The 17,887-nt window shown below is 43.0% G+C and overlaps 1 protein-coding gene across 9 annotated transcripts in view; it reads left to right on the top strand.

Moving 5' to 3' along the window:
* CLIP1 (CAP-Gly domain containing linker protein 1) overlaps positions 1 to 16,163 on the top strand; it is a 111,919-nt gene extending 95,756 nt beyond the window's left edge. For 4 of the 9 annotated variants that reach the window (XM_033174213.1, XM_033174212.1, XM_033174215.1 and 1 more), the window contains 6 exons: positions 4,931 to 5,048; positions 6,115 to 6,265; positions 8,195 to 8,244; positions 10,834 to 10,839; positions 12,950 to 13,074; positions 14,834 to 16,163. In XM_033174213.1, the coding sequence (XP_033030104.1) occupies positions 4,931 to 5,048; positions 6,115 to 6,265; positions 8,195 to 8,244; positions 10,834 to 10,839; positions 12,950 to 13,074; positions 14,834 to 15,056 (673 nt within the window). In that variant the 3' untranslated portion in view covers positions 15,057 to 16,163. Of the gene's footprint in view, positions 1 to 663; positions 685 to 4,930; positions 5,049 to 6,114; positions 6,266 to 8,194; positions 8,245 to 10,833; positions 10,840 to 12,949; positions 13,075 to 14,833 lie in introns of all 9 variants that reach the window. The other 5 variants (XM_033174214.1, XM_033174217.1, XM_033174219.1 and 2 more) reach the window with 2 other exon arrangements.
* Positions 16,164 to 17,887: the final 1,724 nt, after the last annotated feature.

The raw sequence follows: 17,887 nt of genomic DNA on the forward strand, positions 1-17,887 counted from the left end.
TCGCAGGGAGCAGAGCAGCACTCAGGTTACCAGGAGGGAGAGAGGGGAGGTGGCAGCGAGGTTGGTGCACTCCCCCCTGGGTAAGCCACAGTGATACACGTGAAGGGAGGTCAGCTAAGTAAGTGCCACTGATTCCTATCGGTTGTAGTTCAAAACCTCTGGAGGGCACCAGGTTGATGAAGGCGCAGTTTGAGAATTTTGGGGCTCTCTAGCTAAAAGGGGGCTCAGTGTTGCTTCAGCTCATTAGATCCATTGTGGATTTGCTAACTGTCTGACTTGTCTCTGAGCCTGCGCTATTTTCTCAATACTCATTTCACTCCTCTCTCTTCCCTTTCCTACCCTTGCTTCCTTTGCTATATCTGTGTGTCTTTAATGGTAAGACTAAAGAAAGTCTATCCACGTTACAATAAATAACTTTTTTTTTCCTCGCCAATAAAAATTGTTGTACATATTTTTCGGCTGCCTTTCTGTTTCCTTGGTGTCTTGCTTTTTTGGTTTGTTTGTTTTTTTGTTTCGTAAAATACTCAGCAGTATTAAATTTATTTATTTTTTACAACAACAACAGAATCCACTTCAGTGCAAATTTAGTTCTTCCTTTACTGTATTTTGCATTTCTCTTCCATGTTTCTAACATGTGGTTCTTGTTATCTTGCATTTTTAAAGCTTGCCCAGTATCACTTTAAGGTACTTGCTTCATTATTTGAATTTCTTGGTTTCTTTTGTGGCAAGCGAAGAATCTGGGTGTGCTTCTAGCTGGGGGTTATTGGAGTCACCCATGTGATATATTTAGTAACTGCTTCTGGGCACAAACCACTAAGAATGTCTCCTGCACAAATCTACTTCGCTCAGTGGAGCAAATCCCATTCATTTCAGTGGAACTTGCTCAGGAGATGCTTCTGGTGGGGTGAGCCCCTTGCAGCCTTAAATGTCACTAAAAAAATTGGTACAAAGCATGGGAATTACTGTACAAAACGGTCATGAGCCCTGCCCTAATAAACCAATTGGAAACTGTTGTTAAATGGGTCTTTTGAGCCATGAAATTATACTTTTCAAGTTGATAATAACTGTGCTCCCATCCTACAAGAAAATGGATTTGGTTTCTCAGCATGACTGAACTTTCAAATTGCTGGGGTGTGGGTGTGGTGTATACACAAACACACACAACTACTGTATATAGAAATATATATATATATATATATATATATATATATATATATATATATATATATATAGTTTGTCATTCAAAGAACAACTTCCAATTTAACCATAGAATGGCCACATTTTTTTAACCCAAGGATAAATATTGGCAGAGCATTTTGGTGCCAAGGCAGAATTTCCAAAAGACTACTTTCCCTTATGTTAGTAAAAACATAATAAAATGATTATTTGCTGTGCCTTACCTTACTGCGGCCAGGGGTGGACTGTCTCATTTTGCCCAATGCTAAGAGCCCAATGGTTCTGGGCCTCTTGTTGTGTATCATGGGGGTTCTGTGCTGGCAGATCCAGTTGAAGTGTATGGAGGTGTATGCAAGAGGCATTTTTCAAAGTCAAGGTGGAAGGGAACAGATGTGAGAGGTATCTGAGAAATGTGTATACTGTATATTAGGCCTGTCACCTGATTTGAAATAGCTTACCTAATTAATTATATGGGTTCTAGTTAATTGCTTAAATTTGCATATGAGTAAAGAAATGCTCTTTAGATGGTGTGTGCATGCATTGTAGCAGTGCATCATCTTAGATATGGCATATATTCGCCCTTGTCTCTCACATTAGAGAGAGACCCTCATTTAGGATGGTACTTGCTACCTCCATAAGTAGTTGTATTATAAATAATAATATAAATTTATATATATGTATGTGTGTATCTGCACCTTTTTCGTCTGTCCACAGTTTTTAAGTGACTAAGCACTGCAGCCCTACGGTAGTAATTACTGGCCGTGTGCTTTCCCACTTGGAGAATGGCTTGTGAAGTGTGGAAGTGTGGAATGTCACTGGCCAGAAGAACAGTTTGTATGATAAGCTGGGATCACCTCCAAAATTAGATGCATTTCACACACACACCCCAAAACACAATGTTTTCTGCCTAGTGCAAAGACTGGCATCTTAATAATCCTGGCTCTTCTTTTCTGCTTTTCAACCAAGTTCCTAGCCCCCATGGTTGTCAGGAGACGCCTATACCCTTCTCTGTGTCCTCCTGCCATTTCCTTTCTTCTCAAATTTTGTAAACCAGCGCAAAAATGATGCAAAACTAGCCAAATAGTGTGAATACAACTTGCTTTGTGTGTGTGTGCAGAGTTTACCTACATGCAAATACTTTTACTTACACTCACGCACATACCCTGAATGCACGCACAGCATTATACCCAGCGATGCCCAGACGGCCCCAGTAATTATGCAAGGCATGCTGCTGTTAGTTTTAGCAGACCAGTGGTCAATGGTTGACATATAGGAGCTGTCACTCATGTGCTCAACAAGCATTCTGCAGAATCAAAGGCAGACTTAAATGCCATGGAGCTTTTCTGGAACAAAACATAGCCTTTCTGATATTTAGAAGAGACACTCTGGGCAGCTGTTCGGGGCTGTGGCCTGATTCTGTTCAATTCCTTCTCTGTCTTAAAAAACAACAACTCTGACCCAGCTGTGGTGTGTGCCTTCATGTCTGTACATCCCAGATTCTCCAGTTGCTGCTTCCATGACTAAGACTAAACATCTGCATAACGTCAAATAGAATTCTGTGATGTATTATCACTGTTGTTTGTTTGTTTGTTTTTGCCATATTTCTTGGGCTCCTGCAAGGACTGTGCTGTATTTCACCCACTGGTTATCGTGGTTCTCACTAACTGTAGATACCATGGACACTTAGCAACCTTTGGTTTAGGGCTACTGATTATCCCCTTCTTAACTTTGCATTCTGCTCCATCTGGCTGTGCATGAGATACTCTCTTGCGCTCTCTTTCTCTGGCTACCTCTGCTTGATCTTAGTTTCCTCCAATAGCATTTGTTGGCTGTCTTTAAAAACAAGAACAAAAAACAGGCCCACTCTCCCAGTAAAGGGATTGAACCAATTTGTAGTATCTCCCATTAAGGCCTTATTTAAATAAATAGGAATTGCACAGTAGCATCCCATTATTTTCAGTGCGGCTTTTAGAGGACTTCTTTTCTGTGACTGCGTTCAGAAAAGTAACAGGGCCCTGCCTCAAGGGTTGGTATTGTTGGTCATCTGCTGAGGGCCCGGCATGAACCCACTGACACGAGCCCCCTGGACTCTTCACCATTGCAGCCTTCTTGCCCGTTCACCTGCCTCTTACTTTGGCCCCTTCAGCTGTGGGGATGAGAGGGAGCAGGAGCAGAGTCCTCTTCCGGGCAGGGAAGCAGGTGGCAGGAAGGAAGCAGGAGGAAGAAGAGCAGCAGCCAGGAGCAGCCCAAGCCAAAGGACAAGGTGGTGCATTCCCCATTCTGTGCACAAAACCTGACTAGACTGGTAGTTGGGTCTTACTTCAGCATTCATGATGGAACCGCAGGGCAGCAAGCTAGCTTAGGGGCTGCTGGGCAGACCACATGGCACACACTTAAAGCCCCCCCCTCCAAGCAGATGTCTCACTCTGCCTAGTGGAAGGGCCAGTCCTGGCAGCAGCAGTTGCTCGCTGTGGTGGTCAATGAAGGAGCCCTGCGGAGTCAGCTTGAATTGTCGGGGGAAAGACAGAAGGGGCCCTTAATGAACTGCACAAGTCTCTTCCTCTCTTCTTCGCCGAGTCATGGTCCTGGCCTGTGGTCTTCTGAAGACAGTAGTCAAGGGGGCTGTCAGAATTGCTAAGAAGGGCAGGGCCCACTGTGATTCACGCATTGAGTCAGCGATGCAAAAATATTGGAAGGCCAAGGCATTTAAATTCTTGTGTTTCAAGTGACTTGACAAAATCTGAAGGCAACTTTGTTTTCTTCACCAGTTCCCTGTTTAGCAGCAGCTCCCTTAGTAAATTTAGGCTACTTCAAGTGCTTTTGCCTGGATTTTCAGGCTGCTTTCTTCATCTTTAAAAGTTTATTATCAAAAGTATTGGATATCAAATGCTTAAGAAGAAAGTTTTAAAAGCCTCAGTTGCCAAGCCTTTCCTGAATGCTGAGAGAGCTATACATCACCACCAGCACCATCCAAATGCTACAAAACCAATGTTAAGATGCAGGCAAATGTAAATAGCTTCCAAGTGTGTTCTGAAGGCCCCTCAACCAGCTCCTTGGTGGGTCCCCCCCCATAGCCATCTATCATGCTATTTGCTTAGGAAGCCACTTACTGAGATGCAAGCAAGAAATAGAGGTGTTTAGTGTTTTTTATATGCTGAATAATAATAGTTTACAACCCTTTGAACTGTACATTTGTGTTTTAGTTTGTTACAGACCAACCAGCCCTCTATTAAAACTCTCCCAGTTACTCTGGGTCAAAAAGTGCTTTCTCTGGAAATTTGGATGTTAACAGAAATTAGTGAGGACCAACTGATAAGTCCAGCTTCATCCCTGCTTTGCATGACAGCTGTGCATGCACTTTTCGTTGCTTGTTAATAACTGTTACAAGAAGTAACAAAAGTCTGAAATTAGGCTCCCTCTATGCAACCTTCCCCCTCCTTTTCAGTTTTCTATCTCCCAATCCTATTAACATTTTTCTTTAAATTCAAATGGATACAATGATATGCAGATTCTGGCATGAATCTACATAGGTAAAACTTTTCACTTTATTTCAACTGCTGTAAAATCCCAAATAATTTTGCCAAGTATTAAATCTCAGCAAAGCTAGAACTGAAACTTCTGATAAGAACCTTTTCTACTTCTATAATAGTTTTAAAAAATCAAGCTCTTCCCCCTGCCCAACTTGGCTTTTTAAGCAATACTAATGGAGCAAGTCTTCACCTAACTCATGAAACTGTTTGACTCTCTCTTTTAGAGAATCTGACTTAAAAAAAGAAATTGATGAAGAGAGAACATCCTTGCAGAAATCCATCAGTATTACTAGTGCCTTGATCACAGAGAAAGATGAAGAACTGGAAAAACTCAGAAATGAGGTACTATTTTTAGAAGCAATGTCTGCTGACTTTTAGCTGGTTTGCAAAATATACCCTTCAATTCCGGTGATGAAGTGGGCTGGTATGGGAGAAGACATATAAAAACACAATATAAAAAGCTTTCAGATACAGTGGTTCCTTGGTTTATGAACTTAATCCATTCCGGAAGTCCATTCTTAAACCAAAGTGTTCTTAAACCAAGGCACGCTTTCCCATAGAAAGTAATGCAAAATGGATTAATCCGTTCCCCTAAACAACCCCTAAAACAGCAATTTAACATGAATTTTACTATCTAACGAGGCCATTTATCCATAAAATGAAAACAATAATCAATGTACTATACTATACTATAAAAAAACAGTATTGTAGATGATAAAAATGAAAATTAAATTTTTTTTTTACCTGCACTGATGATGGTCTTTTTTTGGGTGGGGGGCTTTTATCCATTTCCACAGTCACACAATCAATCAATCAATCAGTAGCTGAACTGGGATCCACACAGATCCTATGCGGCAAGAGGAGGCCCAATAGGGTCCGTCACAGCTGGGGGGGGCGGGACCCAGGGCCCACCACAGGTCTGAGTAGGCCTGGCGGGGCTCTGCACAGGAAGTGTGCAGAAAGACCCAGTCAGGCAATTCTAAATTTTCTTGTGCAAATCTGAGGGATCAGAAGAAGAAAATATTCATTAAAGTCTAAGCTCCTGAAACACCCTTACTAACATGCTGAAAAAGAAATGAAAGCAATTGTAAATTCTCAGCACACACTTTTCAATACTTCTGGTGTATAATTTTTTTATGTAGTTTCCTGATGCAGTGTTCAAATTGTGCTCAAATCTGAGGGATCAGAAGTATATATATATTCCTCAGTTCAGGAGCATTCTGTAAATATTTACACACACAGCCAGGAAAAAAAGCAGGAGCGCAGAGGAAGTTGTGGGCATGGAAAGGGAAGTAGCAGAAAGTGATTATGGATCCTGAAAGGTTCCCCACAAAAGAATGTGGCCCTCAGGCTGAAAAGAATTCCCTCCCCTGAGCCGCATCCTCTCTGCTTTGTTTAACTTTTTCAGGTGACCGTGCTCCGTGGAGAGAATGCCACTGCGAGGAATTTGCATTCCGTAGTTCAGTCTCTGGAGTCTGATAAGTTGAAACTTGAACTAAAAGTAAAGAATCTGGAGCAGAAGCTCAGAGAGAGCCAGAAACAACCACGTAGCTCCTCAGGTAAAGCCAGCTCTGTTTGCTGCATCTTTGCTGTGCAGCTCGCTGAAAGTGAGTTGGCTGCAGGGTATATCGCACCTTGGATCCCATCGGATGGCAGAGTTAAGTCCCTTCATGTGGTGATAGCAGACGTCTTCATGTGGTGGTAAAAACCTGCATCACTTAAGTGACTTGTTAGTTCAGTTAGGGGTGCGTTGCCACATTACGTATGTGGTTGGTGTTATCGCTTGATGACCTTTGGGGTGTAAAAGGGCCATCACTGGATTCCAGCAGCAACAGAATCCTAAATAACTGTCTTATATTCCGTAGTACTCAAATATGTTTCTATGTCTTTAGAAACAAAGTAGAAGCCCTTTGGGGTTGTAGCTCTTCAGAGGCCCTTCGAACCTAATATTGCACTCAACAGTAGGAATGTTACCACATGGTAGTGGTTTAACAGCTTGAGCGGATGTGTAATTTATGGACCTGAGTTCCCTTTCCCTCCCTGCAACCACGACCATCTCCTGTTCTAATTGGAGAGCGAACACAGATCACCATTCTCCCCAGGGTTGCCACAGTGAACATGTAATCACCGAATAAACTGCTCAGAATGTATTGTTGTCACGTGTGGTGACAGTCATCTTACTCTGTACATTGGCACCTGTTGGCATAATGATACTGCTGGTCAGTTCCCTGCCTTAGAGAAGTGGGGCCACTTCAGTTGTTCATGCATGGATTTTCAGACAATAGGTTTGCAGGCATTTGGTTTCAAATTTATAGCTTGCAGGCTTTAAAACTCTGGAACCTGAAATAATGGTCCCTATATTCATTTATCAAAGCACCCTCAGCATTTCAATAGTCAGAGACTTTGATTATCAGTTTAATGCTGATATTGCCATACTATTAAGTAGCATGAGACTCCATGCACCTAGTAAATTCATTTAACAGAGAATAGAGAGATGGGATAATATGGTCTCAGATAATTGAGTATTTTTTCCTCACATTGCCATCCAATGCATCACTCCTGTTGCATGTCTGTGTTTAAGTCCTTTCACCACCACACCACCCACCCTGTAATATGCTCTGCAGTACTAACTTGTAGACCAACTTGGGTTTGCATCAAGAGTATTTGCTGCCGGAAATTTTTTTCTGGTTCAACCATGTTCCTTTTGCAAAATCACTCAAACTTTGCTGCATTTGCTCCTTTGTCAAAAGGAATATGGGATTTGTGTGTGGTTTAAATTGGTGCTTTTACTTTTCCTTGAACAATCCATTTCACTTATAACAAAAAAATTATTTTATTTATTGCTAACTCACTCTAGTGAGCTAATCACTTTGAGATCTGATTATGATTTCAAAATACTTTGAAAAATAAGTCACAGAATCCAGCATTTTATAGCTGAGGAATCAAATAAAAACATATGGAGCACCAGGTTTAAAAAAGATCTAAAATAAAACATTGTAAGGTCTTTACATGGTTCAGTAAAGATGGCAGAGTCTTCCCTGGTCACCCTAGACATCACTTCAGAAGGCAAGAGATTTGGAGCAGGGTTTTCAAACGTTGTCCTAATATATGGGCAGGTTCTTGCAGAACCAAGTATCCTAGTCCCTTCATGTCATTTTGAGCTTTAAAGGTAAGAATGAGGAGCTTGAAATGTGCTCAGAACCAGACCAGTAACCCATGCTACAGTTTCAAAGCAGGCATGAAGATTTTGTGTAGCCTCCAGGGGCAGTCTTATGTACAGCTCACTACATTACTCCAATCTGGAAGTTTGATCAGAGTATAGATATGTGGCCAGATTTCCTTTTCTTTCTCTCCCTCTCTCATCTCTCTCCATTTCTCTCTCCACCCCCTTAGTTCTGTCCTAAATTCCAGTTGTATCAGCACATAAGTAATGATTATTTGTTGGAAATATTTTCATATGTGTTTTCTCCTTCTTCTTCTTTTCTAAGATGACACAGCCAGTGATGACCTCCAGGATGAAAATAACCAAGAAAGCCAGGTATTTCTTATACCCTCTTGGCCCCATGCAGAAATAGACTGTTAGCTGCAAAGCAGCATTTTATGGGTTGGCTACGCGTACAATTAACATGGGATGACTCCTACCTCATTTGTTCCTGATGGGGAGGATGAAAAATTATGGCTTAATTTGCGTAAAGAGAAGCAACCTGTAAAAGAGCAATCGGTAGTGCAGCATCCCAAAGATGGTGGTGCTTGTTTGACTGAGAGAAGGATGAGCCACTGGTGGGGTGTGAATAAGGTATGACTGGATGCAGGAGCTGCTCAGGTGTCCTTAATTTCTGGTAATGGAACCACGTCTGTTCCCTTTGACCCTTCTCTGGGCCCAGTGACTTAATCTATGTCTCAGGAGTAAGAGCTGGGCCTAACATCAGCAGTGAGATTTGTCATTTCTCAGATCAGAAAGTATCTGAGTAGAATTATTGCATTATCAGACATTAGGAATTGCCTCCAAAACCACATATCCATATCAATTTCTAATCCTGCCCCATAATATGCAAAATCAATGCACCCTGATTCCTTTTATGATGGATCCTTTCCACCCATACTGGAATGGGGAAAGAGGCCGCAGCTCAGCAACAGACCCATTTTGTGGCATGGAGAAGGTCCTGGGTCCAGGTCCCTGCACCCATCATTGCCTTAGGCTCTGGAGAGCTGCTGCAAATCAGAGCAGACTGACCTCCAAGCATCTGTCTTAGTTAAAAAGGCAGTGAGTAGGCCTGGGTGATGTATCGACATATCACCCAGGACTGGTATGAGGGCCAGACCGCGATGGTGGTTTCACTCGGTGGTATATGGCTGGTAAAACTGCCGCCACTCCTGAGCCCCTCCAGCGCCCAGCACAGCAAAGGAGAAACAAGCTGTAACTGGGCGCTGGAGGCAGCGGGACTCAGGAGCCACAGTGGTTTCACCAGCGATACACCACTGAGTGAAACCACCATCATGGTTGGTCCCTCATACCAGTGCAGAGGGAGAATCAAGATGCATCGCTGAGGCACCAATACAGCTTGTTCCTCCCTATGGGTCTTTAAACTGCTTGGCTGAGGAGAGCCAGCTGCCCTCTACTCACTGGCTCTCCTCAGCCAAGAAGTTTTATGGAGCCCCGGACCTGCCCTGCCACCAGCTCGCACGATACATTGGTGGGGTGGGGTCGCTCCTTAACTGCTCCCACTCCCCAGCTGAAGAAGCCCTGATCCTTCTCCTGCTGGCGCGCAAGCGGGAAAAGGATTGGGGCTCCCTCAGCTGGGTGGGGGGCAAGCAAGCGGCCTCTTTCTCCAAGGAGAAGGAGGCCGCTTGCCTGCCCCCTTCAGCTTGCTGGCAATAGAGCCCTGTCAGCGGAGCCTCTCAGCGAGTGCCCTCCTTCTTGAAAAAAGTGGTTGCTTGCCCACCCCCTTCCCCTTGCTGGCAAAGGCAAAGGAGCCCTGCTGACGGAACCTGTCGGGGCTCCCTCCATCTTGGGGCGTGGTCTGGCTCACTCAGCTGTCAGGCGAGAGCTGTGGCAGTTTACCTAGCACCTCAATGGCTGGGGCCAATGCAGCTTTTTTCAGCATCGCGGTACAGTATATCGCCAAACCGCAATGTTTGGCTGGTGATGCACCACAATGTTAAAAGCCTAATATCACCCAGCCCTAGTGATGAGTTTCATTAGGAACTGATAGCTACCAGCTCAGCAGATTTTACAGGCTCCTTTTTTTGGATACAGCAAGAGTGACTGTATCCCACTGTCTCCCTCACACACACCCCACAAAGGCTGACATGCACACACAGACTCAGGGCTCACACATACCCTCCAACATTTCTCTGATGAAAACAGGGGCATCCCATTCCATAATGATCATCTTACTATTTATACCCCAGCTTACTATTTACTGGGTTGCCCCAGCCACTCTGGGCAGCTTCCCTCATATATAGAAACATAATAAAACATTCCTTATACAGGATTGCCTTCAGCTCGAGGGTCACATATCTCCATACCCTCCAACATTTCTCCTATGAAAATAGGGACGTCCCAAGGAAAAGTGGGACATTTTGGGATCAAATCAGAAACTGGGGCAGCTTCTCTAAATCAGGGACATCCCTGGAAAATAGGAACACTTGGAGGGTCTGACACACCACACAAGAAGAATGAAAACACACACCAATAAACAGCTACACAATGGTCTCCTGCTGACTCATGGACAAAGAGCACACTCATCCCCACCGGTGTGGAAATTTAATTGAACCTTTACAGAAGCCCCGCTCTGCAGAGCAGAGAGAGAGAGAGCAGTTGCCTTCCCCACCACATGCTGCACTGGGAAGAGAGGATCCTTTTCTGCAAGCCCCGCACTGCAGTAGTGGAGAAGGTGGCCCCCCTGAAATACCTTGAAAGTCCCCTTTCCAGGCTGCAGCTGGGGTGAAAGGTTGGAAGGGCAAGCTTAGATATTGTATCTGCCAGGCCTTCTTCAGTGTAATACACTTCACATATGTTTAATTATAATTATAGTATAATTAACATACTGATGCTTGCTTGCTTTTTCTTCCCCCCACCTTCCCTTGCTTTCATCTGCCTCTGGGAACGTTTTTCTCCAATCAGCATATGGTTTGTTTCCGCTTTCTCTCCTTTTTTAAATAGCTTTGTCAGTTTCAAGCATTTTGCTGTGGCTTTGTGAGGCGGTTCTTACTGTCTTATCCCTTGTGAGGCTGCCCATAGTTCTCCTCTGCTTTGCCTTCTGTAAGAGGAACAGTCCTCTCTTTAGTGCAAAGAGACAATTGGGGTGCTAGCTATTTAAGCTTAGGGGCAGAGGCCCATGGCACAAGGTTGCATAAAAATGGCACGTGCTAATTTATATGTATAGATGTATATTTAGAGCCACTTTCAGCGTGGGTGGGGGGTAAACCCCAGCTCTTGCTTCCAGAGCTTACTCTGAGCTATGGGGTGCCAACAGCATTTTCTAGACCCCGTGCAGGTGGCTGCAGTCTCACTGGTACTGCACTTTGCAGTGCACCCAGTGGTCCTGCAGAGCAGCGTAAACTGTATATAAAACAGCCCAGAGAGACAGGACCCAGTGCAGAAGATCCAGGGTTTTGTTCTCCTGGACCACCCCTTGATTGTACCTAAGTAAAGGAGGAAAGCTGCCCTATTCTGGGAACTTTTACATGAATAAATAGTCAGACACCTGTCTCAGAAGCATGCTCTGGGTGTTGGATGCTGAACCACCAGGGTTAAGGAAATCTGCTAGAGGACAGTACTTGGGGGTGTCATATATTCAAAGAGATATCATAGAGGTGGGGGGAACGGGGGGAAGACCCATCAGAATAAACCAGGGGCAGTTTTTTTTTAAAAAAAAAAAATCTTGGGAATTCTCTGACACAAAAAGGTTGCAGCTTTGGGGGCTTTTAATTTAAGCAAATGGATTTTTTGGCCCCAAAACAAAAATTAGTGTTTTTTTAAAATAAATAAATACATAAATTACCTTCTTAAAGCCAAGTTTTGACTGCTTCTAGTGCTCCCCTGCTGTGATGCCAAAAGCCTTGTTCTGCCCCACAAAGACTCCAGGTACACACACACACACACACACACACACACACACACACACACACGTTTTTTCTGGGTGTTCCCACAGGTCTTCTGATGCCAAACACTTTTCTTTTTGCCCCCAAGCATCCCAGTAATTTTTTTAAAAAAAGAACATTTACATTTTTCTTTTCTTTTTTGCTGAGTGCTCCCATAGTTTATTTGATGCCAGAAGGTTTTTTTGTGGCCCACCAGTCATACAAAAATTAAAATTGGCCTCATGCACTTTTACACTTCAGCTCCCAGAGGATTGTTGGTCAATGCTGCCTGTGGCCCAAAAAAGTTTAGCTACCCCTGGTTTAAAGTCAAGGTGACTAACAGAAGATGTGACAGAGGTCTGTAAGTTTATGTATGTTGTGGAAAGAGTGAATAAATAGTGTGTGGGGAAGGGGATCTTCCATGGTCCATAATATTTGAATATGGGGTAACCCAATAAAATGAACTGGCAGTAGATTTGGAACAGACAGAAGAAATTACTTCACACACTGCAGAATTTATGGAATTCACTAAAGCACGACACAGTGGTTGTCAGTGACTTGGGTGACTAGACAAATTTGTGGAGAGCAGAAACCGCCACTTGTCATGGTGGCTCTTTGGAGCCTCTGTGTCCAGGGCTGCTACCTTCCTCCCCTGCTGATGTGCTTCTCAGAGGCATCTGGTTCTCTAAGCATATGGATTGTAAGGATCTAGGAAATACTGTATACTGGAAGGTTTGATAAAGTCCCTCTCCAACGACTCCCGAGTAAGCTTAGCTATCACAGGATAAGATGACAGGTCTCCTTAGAAAAGACTCAGAAGCAGGCAACCAAAATGTTCCAGGGGGCTGGAAAAATTCCCCTTTATGAAAGGTTTTTCGTTTGGTTTAGAAACAAGGGAGGGAACACAATAGAGGAGTATAAAATTATTCATGGTGTTGAGAAAATGGAAACAGAATCTCTCATAATACTAGAAATGGGTCATCAGAGCACAACGTGCTTATCTAAGAGAATTGCTATCCTGTGAGTTATGGTTTTCCAGCTCTGACAATTCACTCCTCTACATACCATGAAGTTTATTAATATTTTTTAAAACCTTTGCCTTAAATATTCTGAGTTTATAATCCTGTCTCTTCTTTCTTCCACCATGTACACTTCAGATTGACTTTCTAAATTCAGTGATTGTGGATCTTCAAAGGAAAAATGAAGAACTGAAATTGAAAGTGGAAATGATGTCTGAGGCAGCACTCAATGGCAATGAGGAAGAAGCTATTAATTATGACAGGTTGGTTACTTACAATATCAGCTGGATATCTTGGTAGCATTTTAGAATTGAGGCTGTTGAACTGGCCTCAACAAATGCCAGCCAAAAAATCCTGAAGGATTACTGTGGTTTTCAAACTGTATACTTGTGAGTAACCCTATTGAAGAACCTTGGCATTGCAGAGGATCCTGGGCCATCTGTAGAGCGCACACTCCGTTCATGGGGCTCACAGAGTGAGCATTTTAGACCTCCCCATGGCCACTAGGCCAATTGAGAGATGACCTCAGACACACCCAGGGTCCCCCAGCAACTGTGCAACACACAGTTATGGTGGGCAGGCTATCTTTGGGGAGTTATTCTAGGGTTACCAGATGTTCCTGGGGACAGTCCTGGATTTGCAAATCTTTCCTCAGACAAATTCCATCCCCAGAATGTCCCCAGATTTGCAAATCTGTCGCTGGGCATCCTCAGCAGCCCAGAGCCAGCCTGGTAGCGTAGTTGGTTCTGGCTGGCTTCAGGAGCTGCTCGCTGCCGCCACCACTGTCAAAGGGGAACCAGGGACACCCTGCAGTACAGATCTCCTGCCCCCTTCCCCCTTTGTTTTTACAGATTGTGGGAGGCTCAGGAGTCGCGGCCGGGCGGTGCCCAGGAGGGGCGCAAGGCACGTGGTTTCTCTGCCAGGCAAGGTGCAAAGCCCTTCTTTTGCACCCCGTGAAACATAAATGTGCAGAGTTTTTTTTAAAAAAACTGGGCAACAGTTGTCGCCCATGACTCCCGAGCCTCCCCCAATCAGTCAAAACAAAGGAGGAAGGGGACAGGAGATCAGGGGAGGCTTGGGAGTCACGGGTGTGCAGTGCACCGTTGCCCAGTTTTTAAAAACTCTGCGCATTTATGTTTCACAGGGTGCGAAAGAAGGGCTTTGCACCTTTATACAATATGCATGTGTGCTTGGGCCCAGGGTCTTTTGCCTCACCATCCCCACTACTGACTGACTCAATGTTGCTACTCAGCTTCAACAAAACAAAACAAAAAAGTGTCCCCGGATTCATTGAAAAAAATCTGGTAACCATAAGTTATTCACCAGTATTGACCTTCTAATTGACAAACACTTGGTAAGCTTCTGAGGAACCTCTGAGTGCCCAGAAAGGATTTTTAAATGCTATGGCTGTGTCACTGCTAATTCACATCATGCACCTTTATTTACTGTTCATCTTTACTGAGTGTCGTGATTCAGCCACTGTTTTCATGGTGCCAGTGTGGATAGAGTTTTGACTTCCTCCAGCCCAGTGAATTTGATTCCCACATGGCAGGATGTGAGTCAACAGCTACCCCATCTGAGACTTGCTGAAACTTTGTCCCACAATTGTCAAGGATATAGACAAGTTAATATTTTAACCCTGTTTCTCTTTAGTGCATGACACTCAGACTAGTCAAGGACATGGGACAATCCTTTTTTAAATTGGTCTAAAACCTTGGTGTGAATTTCTGACTGTTTGTATCCCTATTTCCCCCCTCGCCCCCCAAAAATATGTTGAGATACGAGAAATCTCTGCAGTTCACAACAAGCAGTAATTTATTTCTGTGTAGGTTTCCAAGGTAAGGTGTGGAAAGCCTCTGCAAAAGGCAGAAGATCTTGCCTCCTGGCCCAAACCCTCCCCAATCAGTACAATGCCAGGAAGTGTTTTGATTTCCTATAGATTTCCTGTCTCTTTAGAATCACCGTTCTCAGTAAAAACATAACAAAATTCTAGTCTTACTTATCAAATGTTTATCTTGGCAGTGAGGAAGAAAATCAAGTCAAGAAGAAGCCTCGCCTTTTCTGTGACATTTGTGACTGTTTTGATCTCCATGACACTGAAGATTGTCCAACTCAAGCACAGGCGTTAGACGAACCTCCACATTCAACTTACCATGGCAGCCGAAAAGAAGAGCGCCCCTATTGCGAAATCTGCGAAGTGTTTGGGCACTGGGCTACAAATTGCAATGACGACGAGACCTTCTGATGCAGGAGAGGACCAGGGAAAAGAAACTTTGCTCTGTGCATTAGTCGGACCATGTCCACCCCCAGCCATTGAGGGGGCTGATGACGCCGGAAAGAAAAGGACAGCCACCCTTGCCCTCCCCAACCTCTTCACAACCAACAGACATAAGAGATATTTTGGTCTTCCATAGCAAAATAACTTTATACTGCCCTAAGTTAAATGAAAATAGAAATAAATAATTTACTAGGCAGATTGCTGCCATTTTCTTTTCCAACTTCTGGGTTTGCATTATCTTTAAAGAGGAACTTCCCATATGTCATGTTGTTTAGCTGTAAGGGGGAAACTGCAACACTCTAGTTGTTTTAGCTTATTTAAAGACCTTTAAAATTATGCTGTTAATTTTCATATTTGCACTATGCTCTTAAAGCTGCAGTTGTACGTTTTTAGATTTTGTAAAGTTTTCAACACTGGAATGAGTTAAGAGATAAGCTCTTCTTTATTATTTTCATCTGCTCAGTTATCTCTTGTTCAAAGAATATGTGAGCTCCGGTGCGCTACCTAGAGATCAGTAGTGCCTTTATTTCAGCAAGATTTCTTAACGGTGTGAAATTTTGTTTAGAAAAATATCATGAAGCAGGTAAGCCAACAAGCTACTGTGCAGAAACTTTTTTATAACAAAGCCTCTAAGCTGCGCACATGGACGGACCTCCCTTTCCACGTTCTTTCAGCTTCTGTAGAGTTGTACATAATAAGTACATATATAAATATATTTAAGAAAAAGGTTTATATTTTGGAAAATTCTTGTTGTCTTCAGTGCTTCTGTTCATCTGAACTCCTCAGAGAACCTTTGTGCACAGCACAGTCACTTGATTTAATAACGTTAGATAACCTCAATCTTGGGAGATTTTTTCTGACTGAGTTTATTTTGTGTGTTTGCAAAAAAAGAAAAATCTTCCAGCAAATTTGTATCCTGTAAAAGGTTTTTATTAAAGCCCATTCACAAATCAAGACTTTTTAAATGAACGAATAATTTATTTATTTCCCCCTTGGTCTGAATTTATTTCCAGAAGAATGTAAAACAGAAAATTCAATATTTAAGAATTATGGATTTTCTAAGAAGCAAAAAAACCTTATGTGAAATGAAGAAAATGTAAAACCAACAGGATTATGCTGTTATGGGTGAAATTGTGCCACGCATTGAAGCGGATGTAAAATGTCTGATGGAGCTGATGCTGTGGGCCACTGAACCCAAGTGAAGGTGACACCACTTGAGCTGGTTTAGGTCTCTCTTCTTTTGAATGTCTCAAAAATGTAAAAAAGAGAAACTATATGTTCCCTGCTCTCTGTACATTAAAGAGGAATTTAACTCTTGTATAACTTTGTGTGTGTGTGTGCGTGTGTGTGTTTATATGTATGTATGTATATATATATATATATATATATATATATATATATATATATATATGCACCTCTGATGTATTTTTCCTCCAGATTACAGACAGTATTTGGCATACGAGTACAATTTAATGTAATTGTTTGAAATTTGGAGTAATGAATGTATAAAAGGGATAGGAGGGAAAGCAGGGAAATCAGTATTAAACTAAACGGAGTGTACTGTAGCTTTAATAAAACGGTTATTCTCTTGTCACCTGTGTTGCATTTTTCTTTTTTCTTTTTGAGATTACAAAACCCAGAATGCCAAACTGCTTACAAGACATTTGGGCATATAAGTGGGTAAGTAAACAAATAAAAATTCTGCAGTGCAGAGGTTGAACTGCTCATGAATGGCTCCTCTTCATCCTGGAGAGAAGTGACTAGTGGGGTGCCACAGGGTTCTGTCTTGGGCCCAGTCTTATTCAACATCTGTATCAATGACTTCGATGATGGGCTTGAGGGCATCCTGATCAAGTTTGCAGATGACACCAAATTGGGAGGGGTGGCTAATACCCCAGAGGACAGGATCACACTTCAAAATGACCTTAACAGATTAGAGAACTGGGCCAAAGCAAACAAGATGAATTTTATCAGGGAGAAATGTAAAGTACTACACTTGGGCAAAAAAAATGAAAGGCACAAATACAGGATGGGTGACACCTGGCTTGAGAGCAGTACATGTGAAAAGGATCTAGGAGTCTTGGTAGACCATAAACTTGACATGAGTCAACAGTGTAATGCAGCAGTTAAAAAAGCTAATGCAATTCTGGGCTGCATCAATAGAAGTATAGCATCTAGATCAAGGGAAGTAATAGTACCACTGTATTCCGCTCTGGTCAGACCTCACCTGGAATACTGTGTCCAGTTCTGGGCACCACAGTTCAAGAAGGATACTGACAAGCTGGAACGTGTCCAGAGGAGGGCAACCAAAATGGTCCAAGACCTGGAAACGATGCCTTATGAGGAACGGCTTAGGGAGCTGGGTATGTTTAGCCTGGAGAAGAGAAGGTTAAGGGGTGATAGGATAGCCATGTTCAAATATATAAAAGGATGTAATATAGAGGGAGAAAGGTTGTTTTCTGCTGCTCCAGAGAAGCAGACATGGAGCAATGGATTCAAACTACAAGAAAGAAGATTCCACCTAAACATTAGGAAGAACTTCCTGACAGTAAGAGCTGTTTGACAGTGGAATTTGCTGCCAAGGAGTGTGGTGGAGTCTCCTTCTTTGGAGGTCTTTAAGCGGAGGCTTGACAACCATCTGTCAGGAATGCTTTGATGGTGTTTCCTGCTTGGCATGGGGTTACTGGATGGCCCTTGTGGTCTCTTCCAACTCTAGGATTCTATGAACTGGGACCATGCCCAAGAAAGTGTTAAGTCGGCTCTGTGACAGGTTCTGTTGTTTTTGTTTGTGGTCATCA

This window comes from Lacerta agilis, chromosome 17 (genome assembly GCF_009819535.1).
Source record: "Lacerta agilis isolate rLacAgi1 chromosome 17, rLacAgi1.pri, whole genome shotgun sequence".
NCBI classification, from domain to species: Eukaryota; Metazoa; Chordata; class Lepidosauria; order Squamata; family Lacertidae; genus Lacerta; species Lacerta agilis.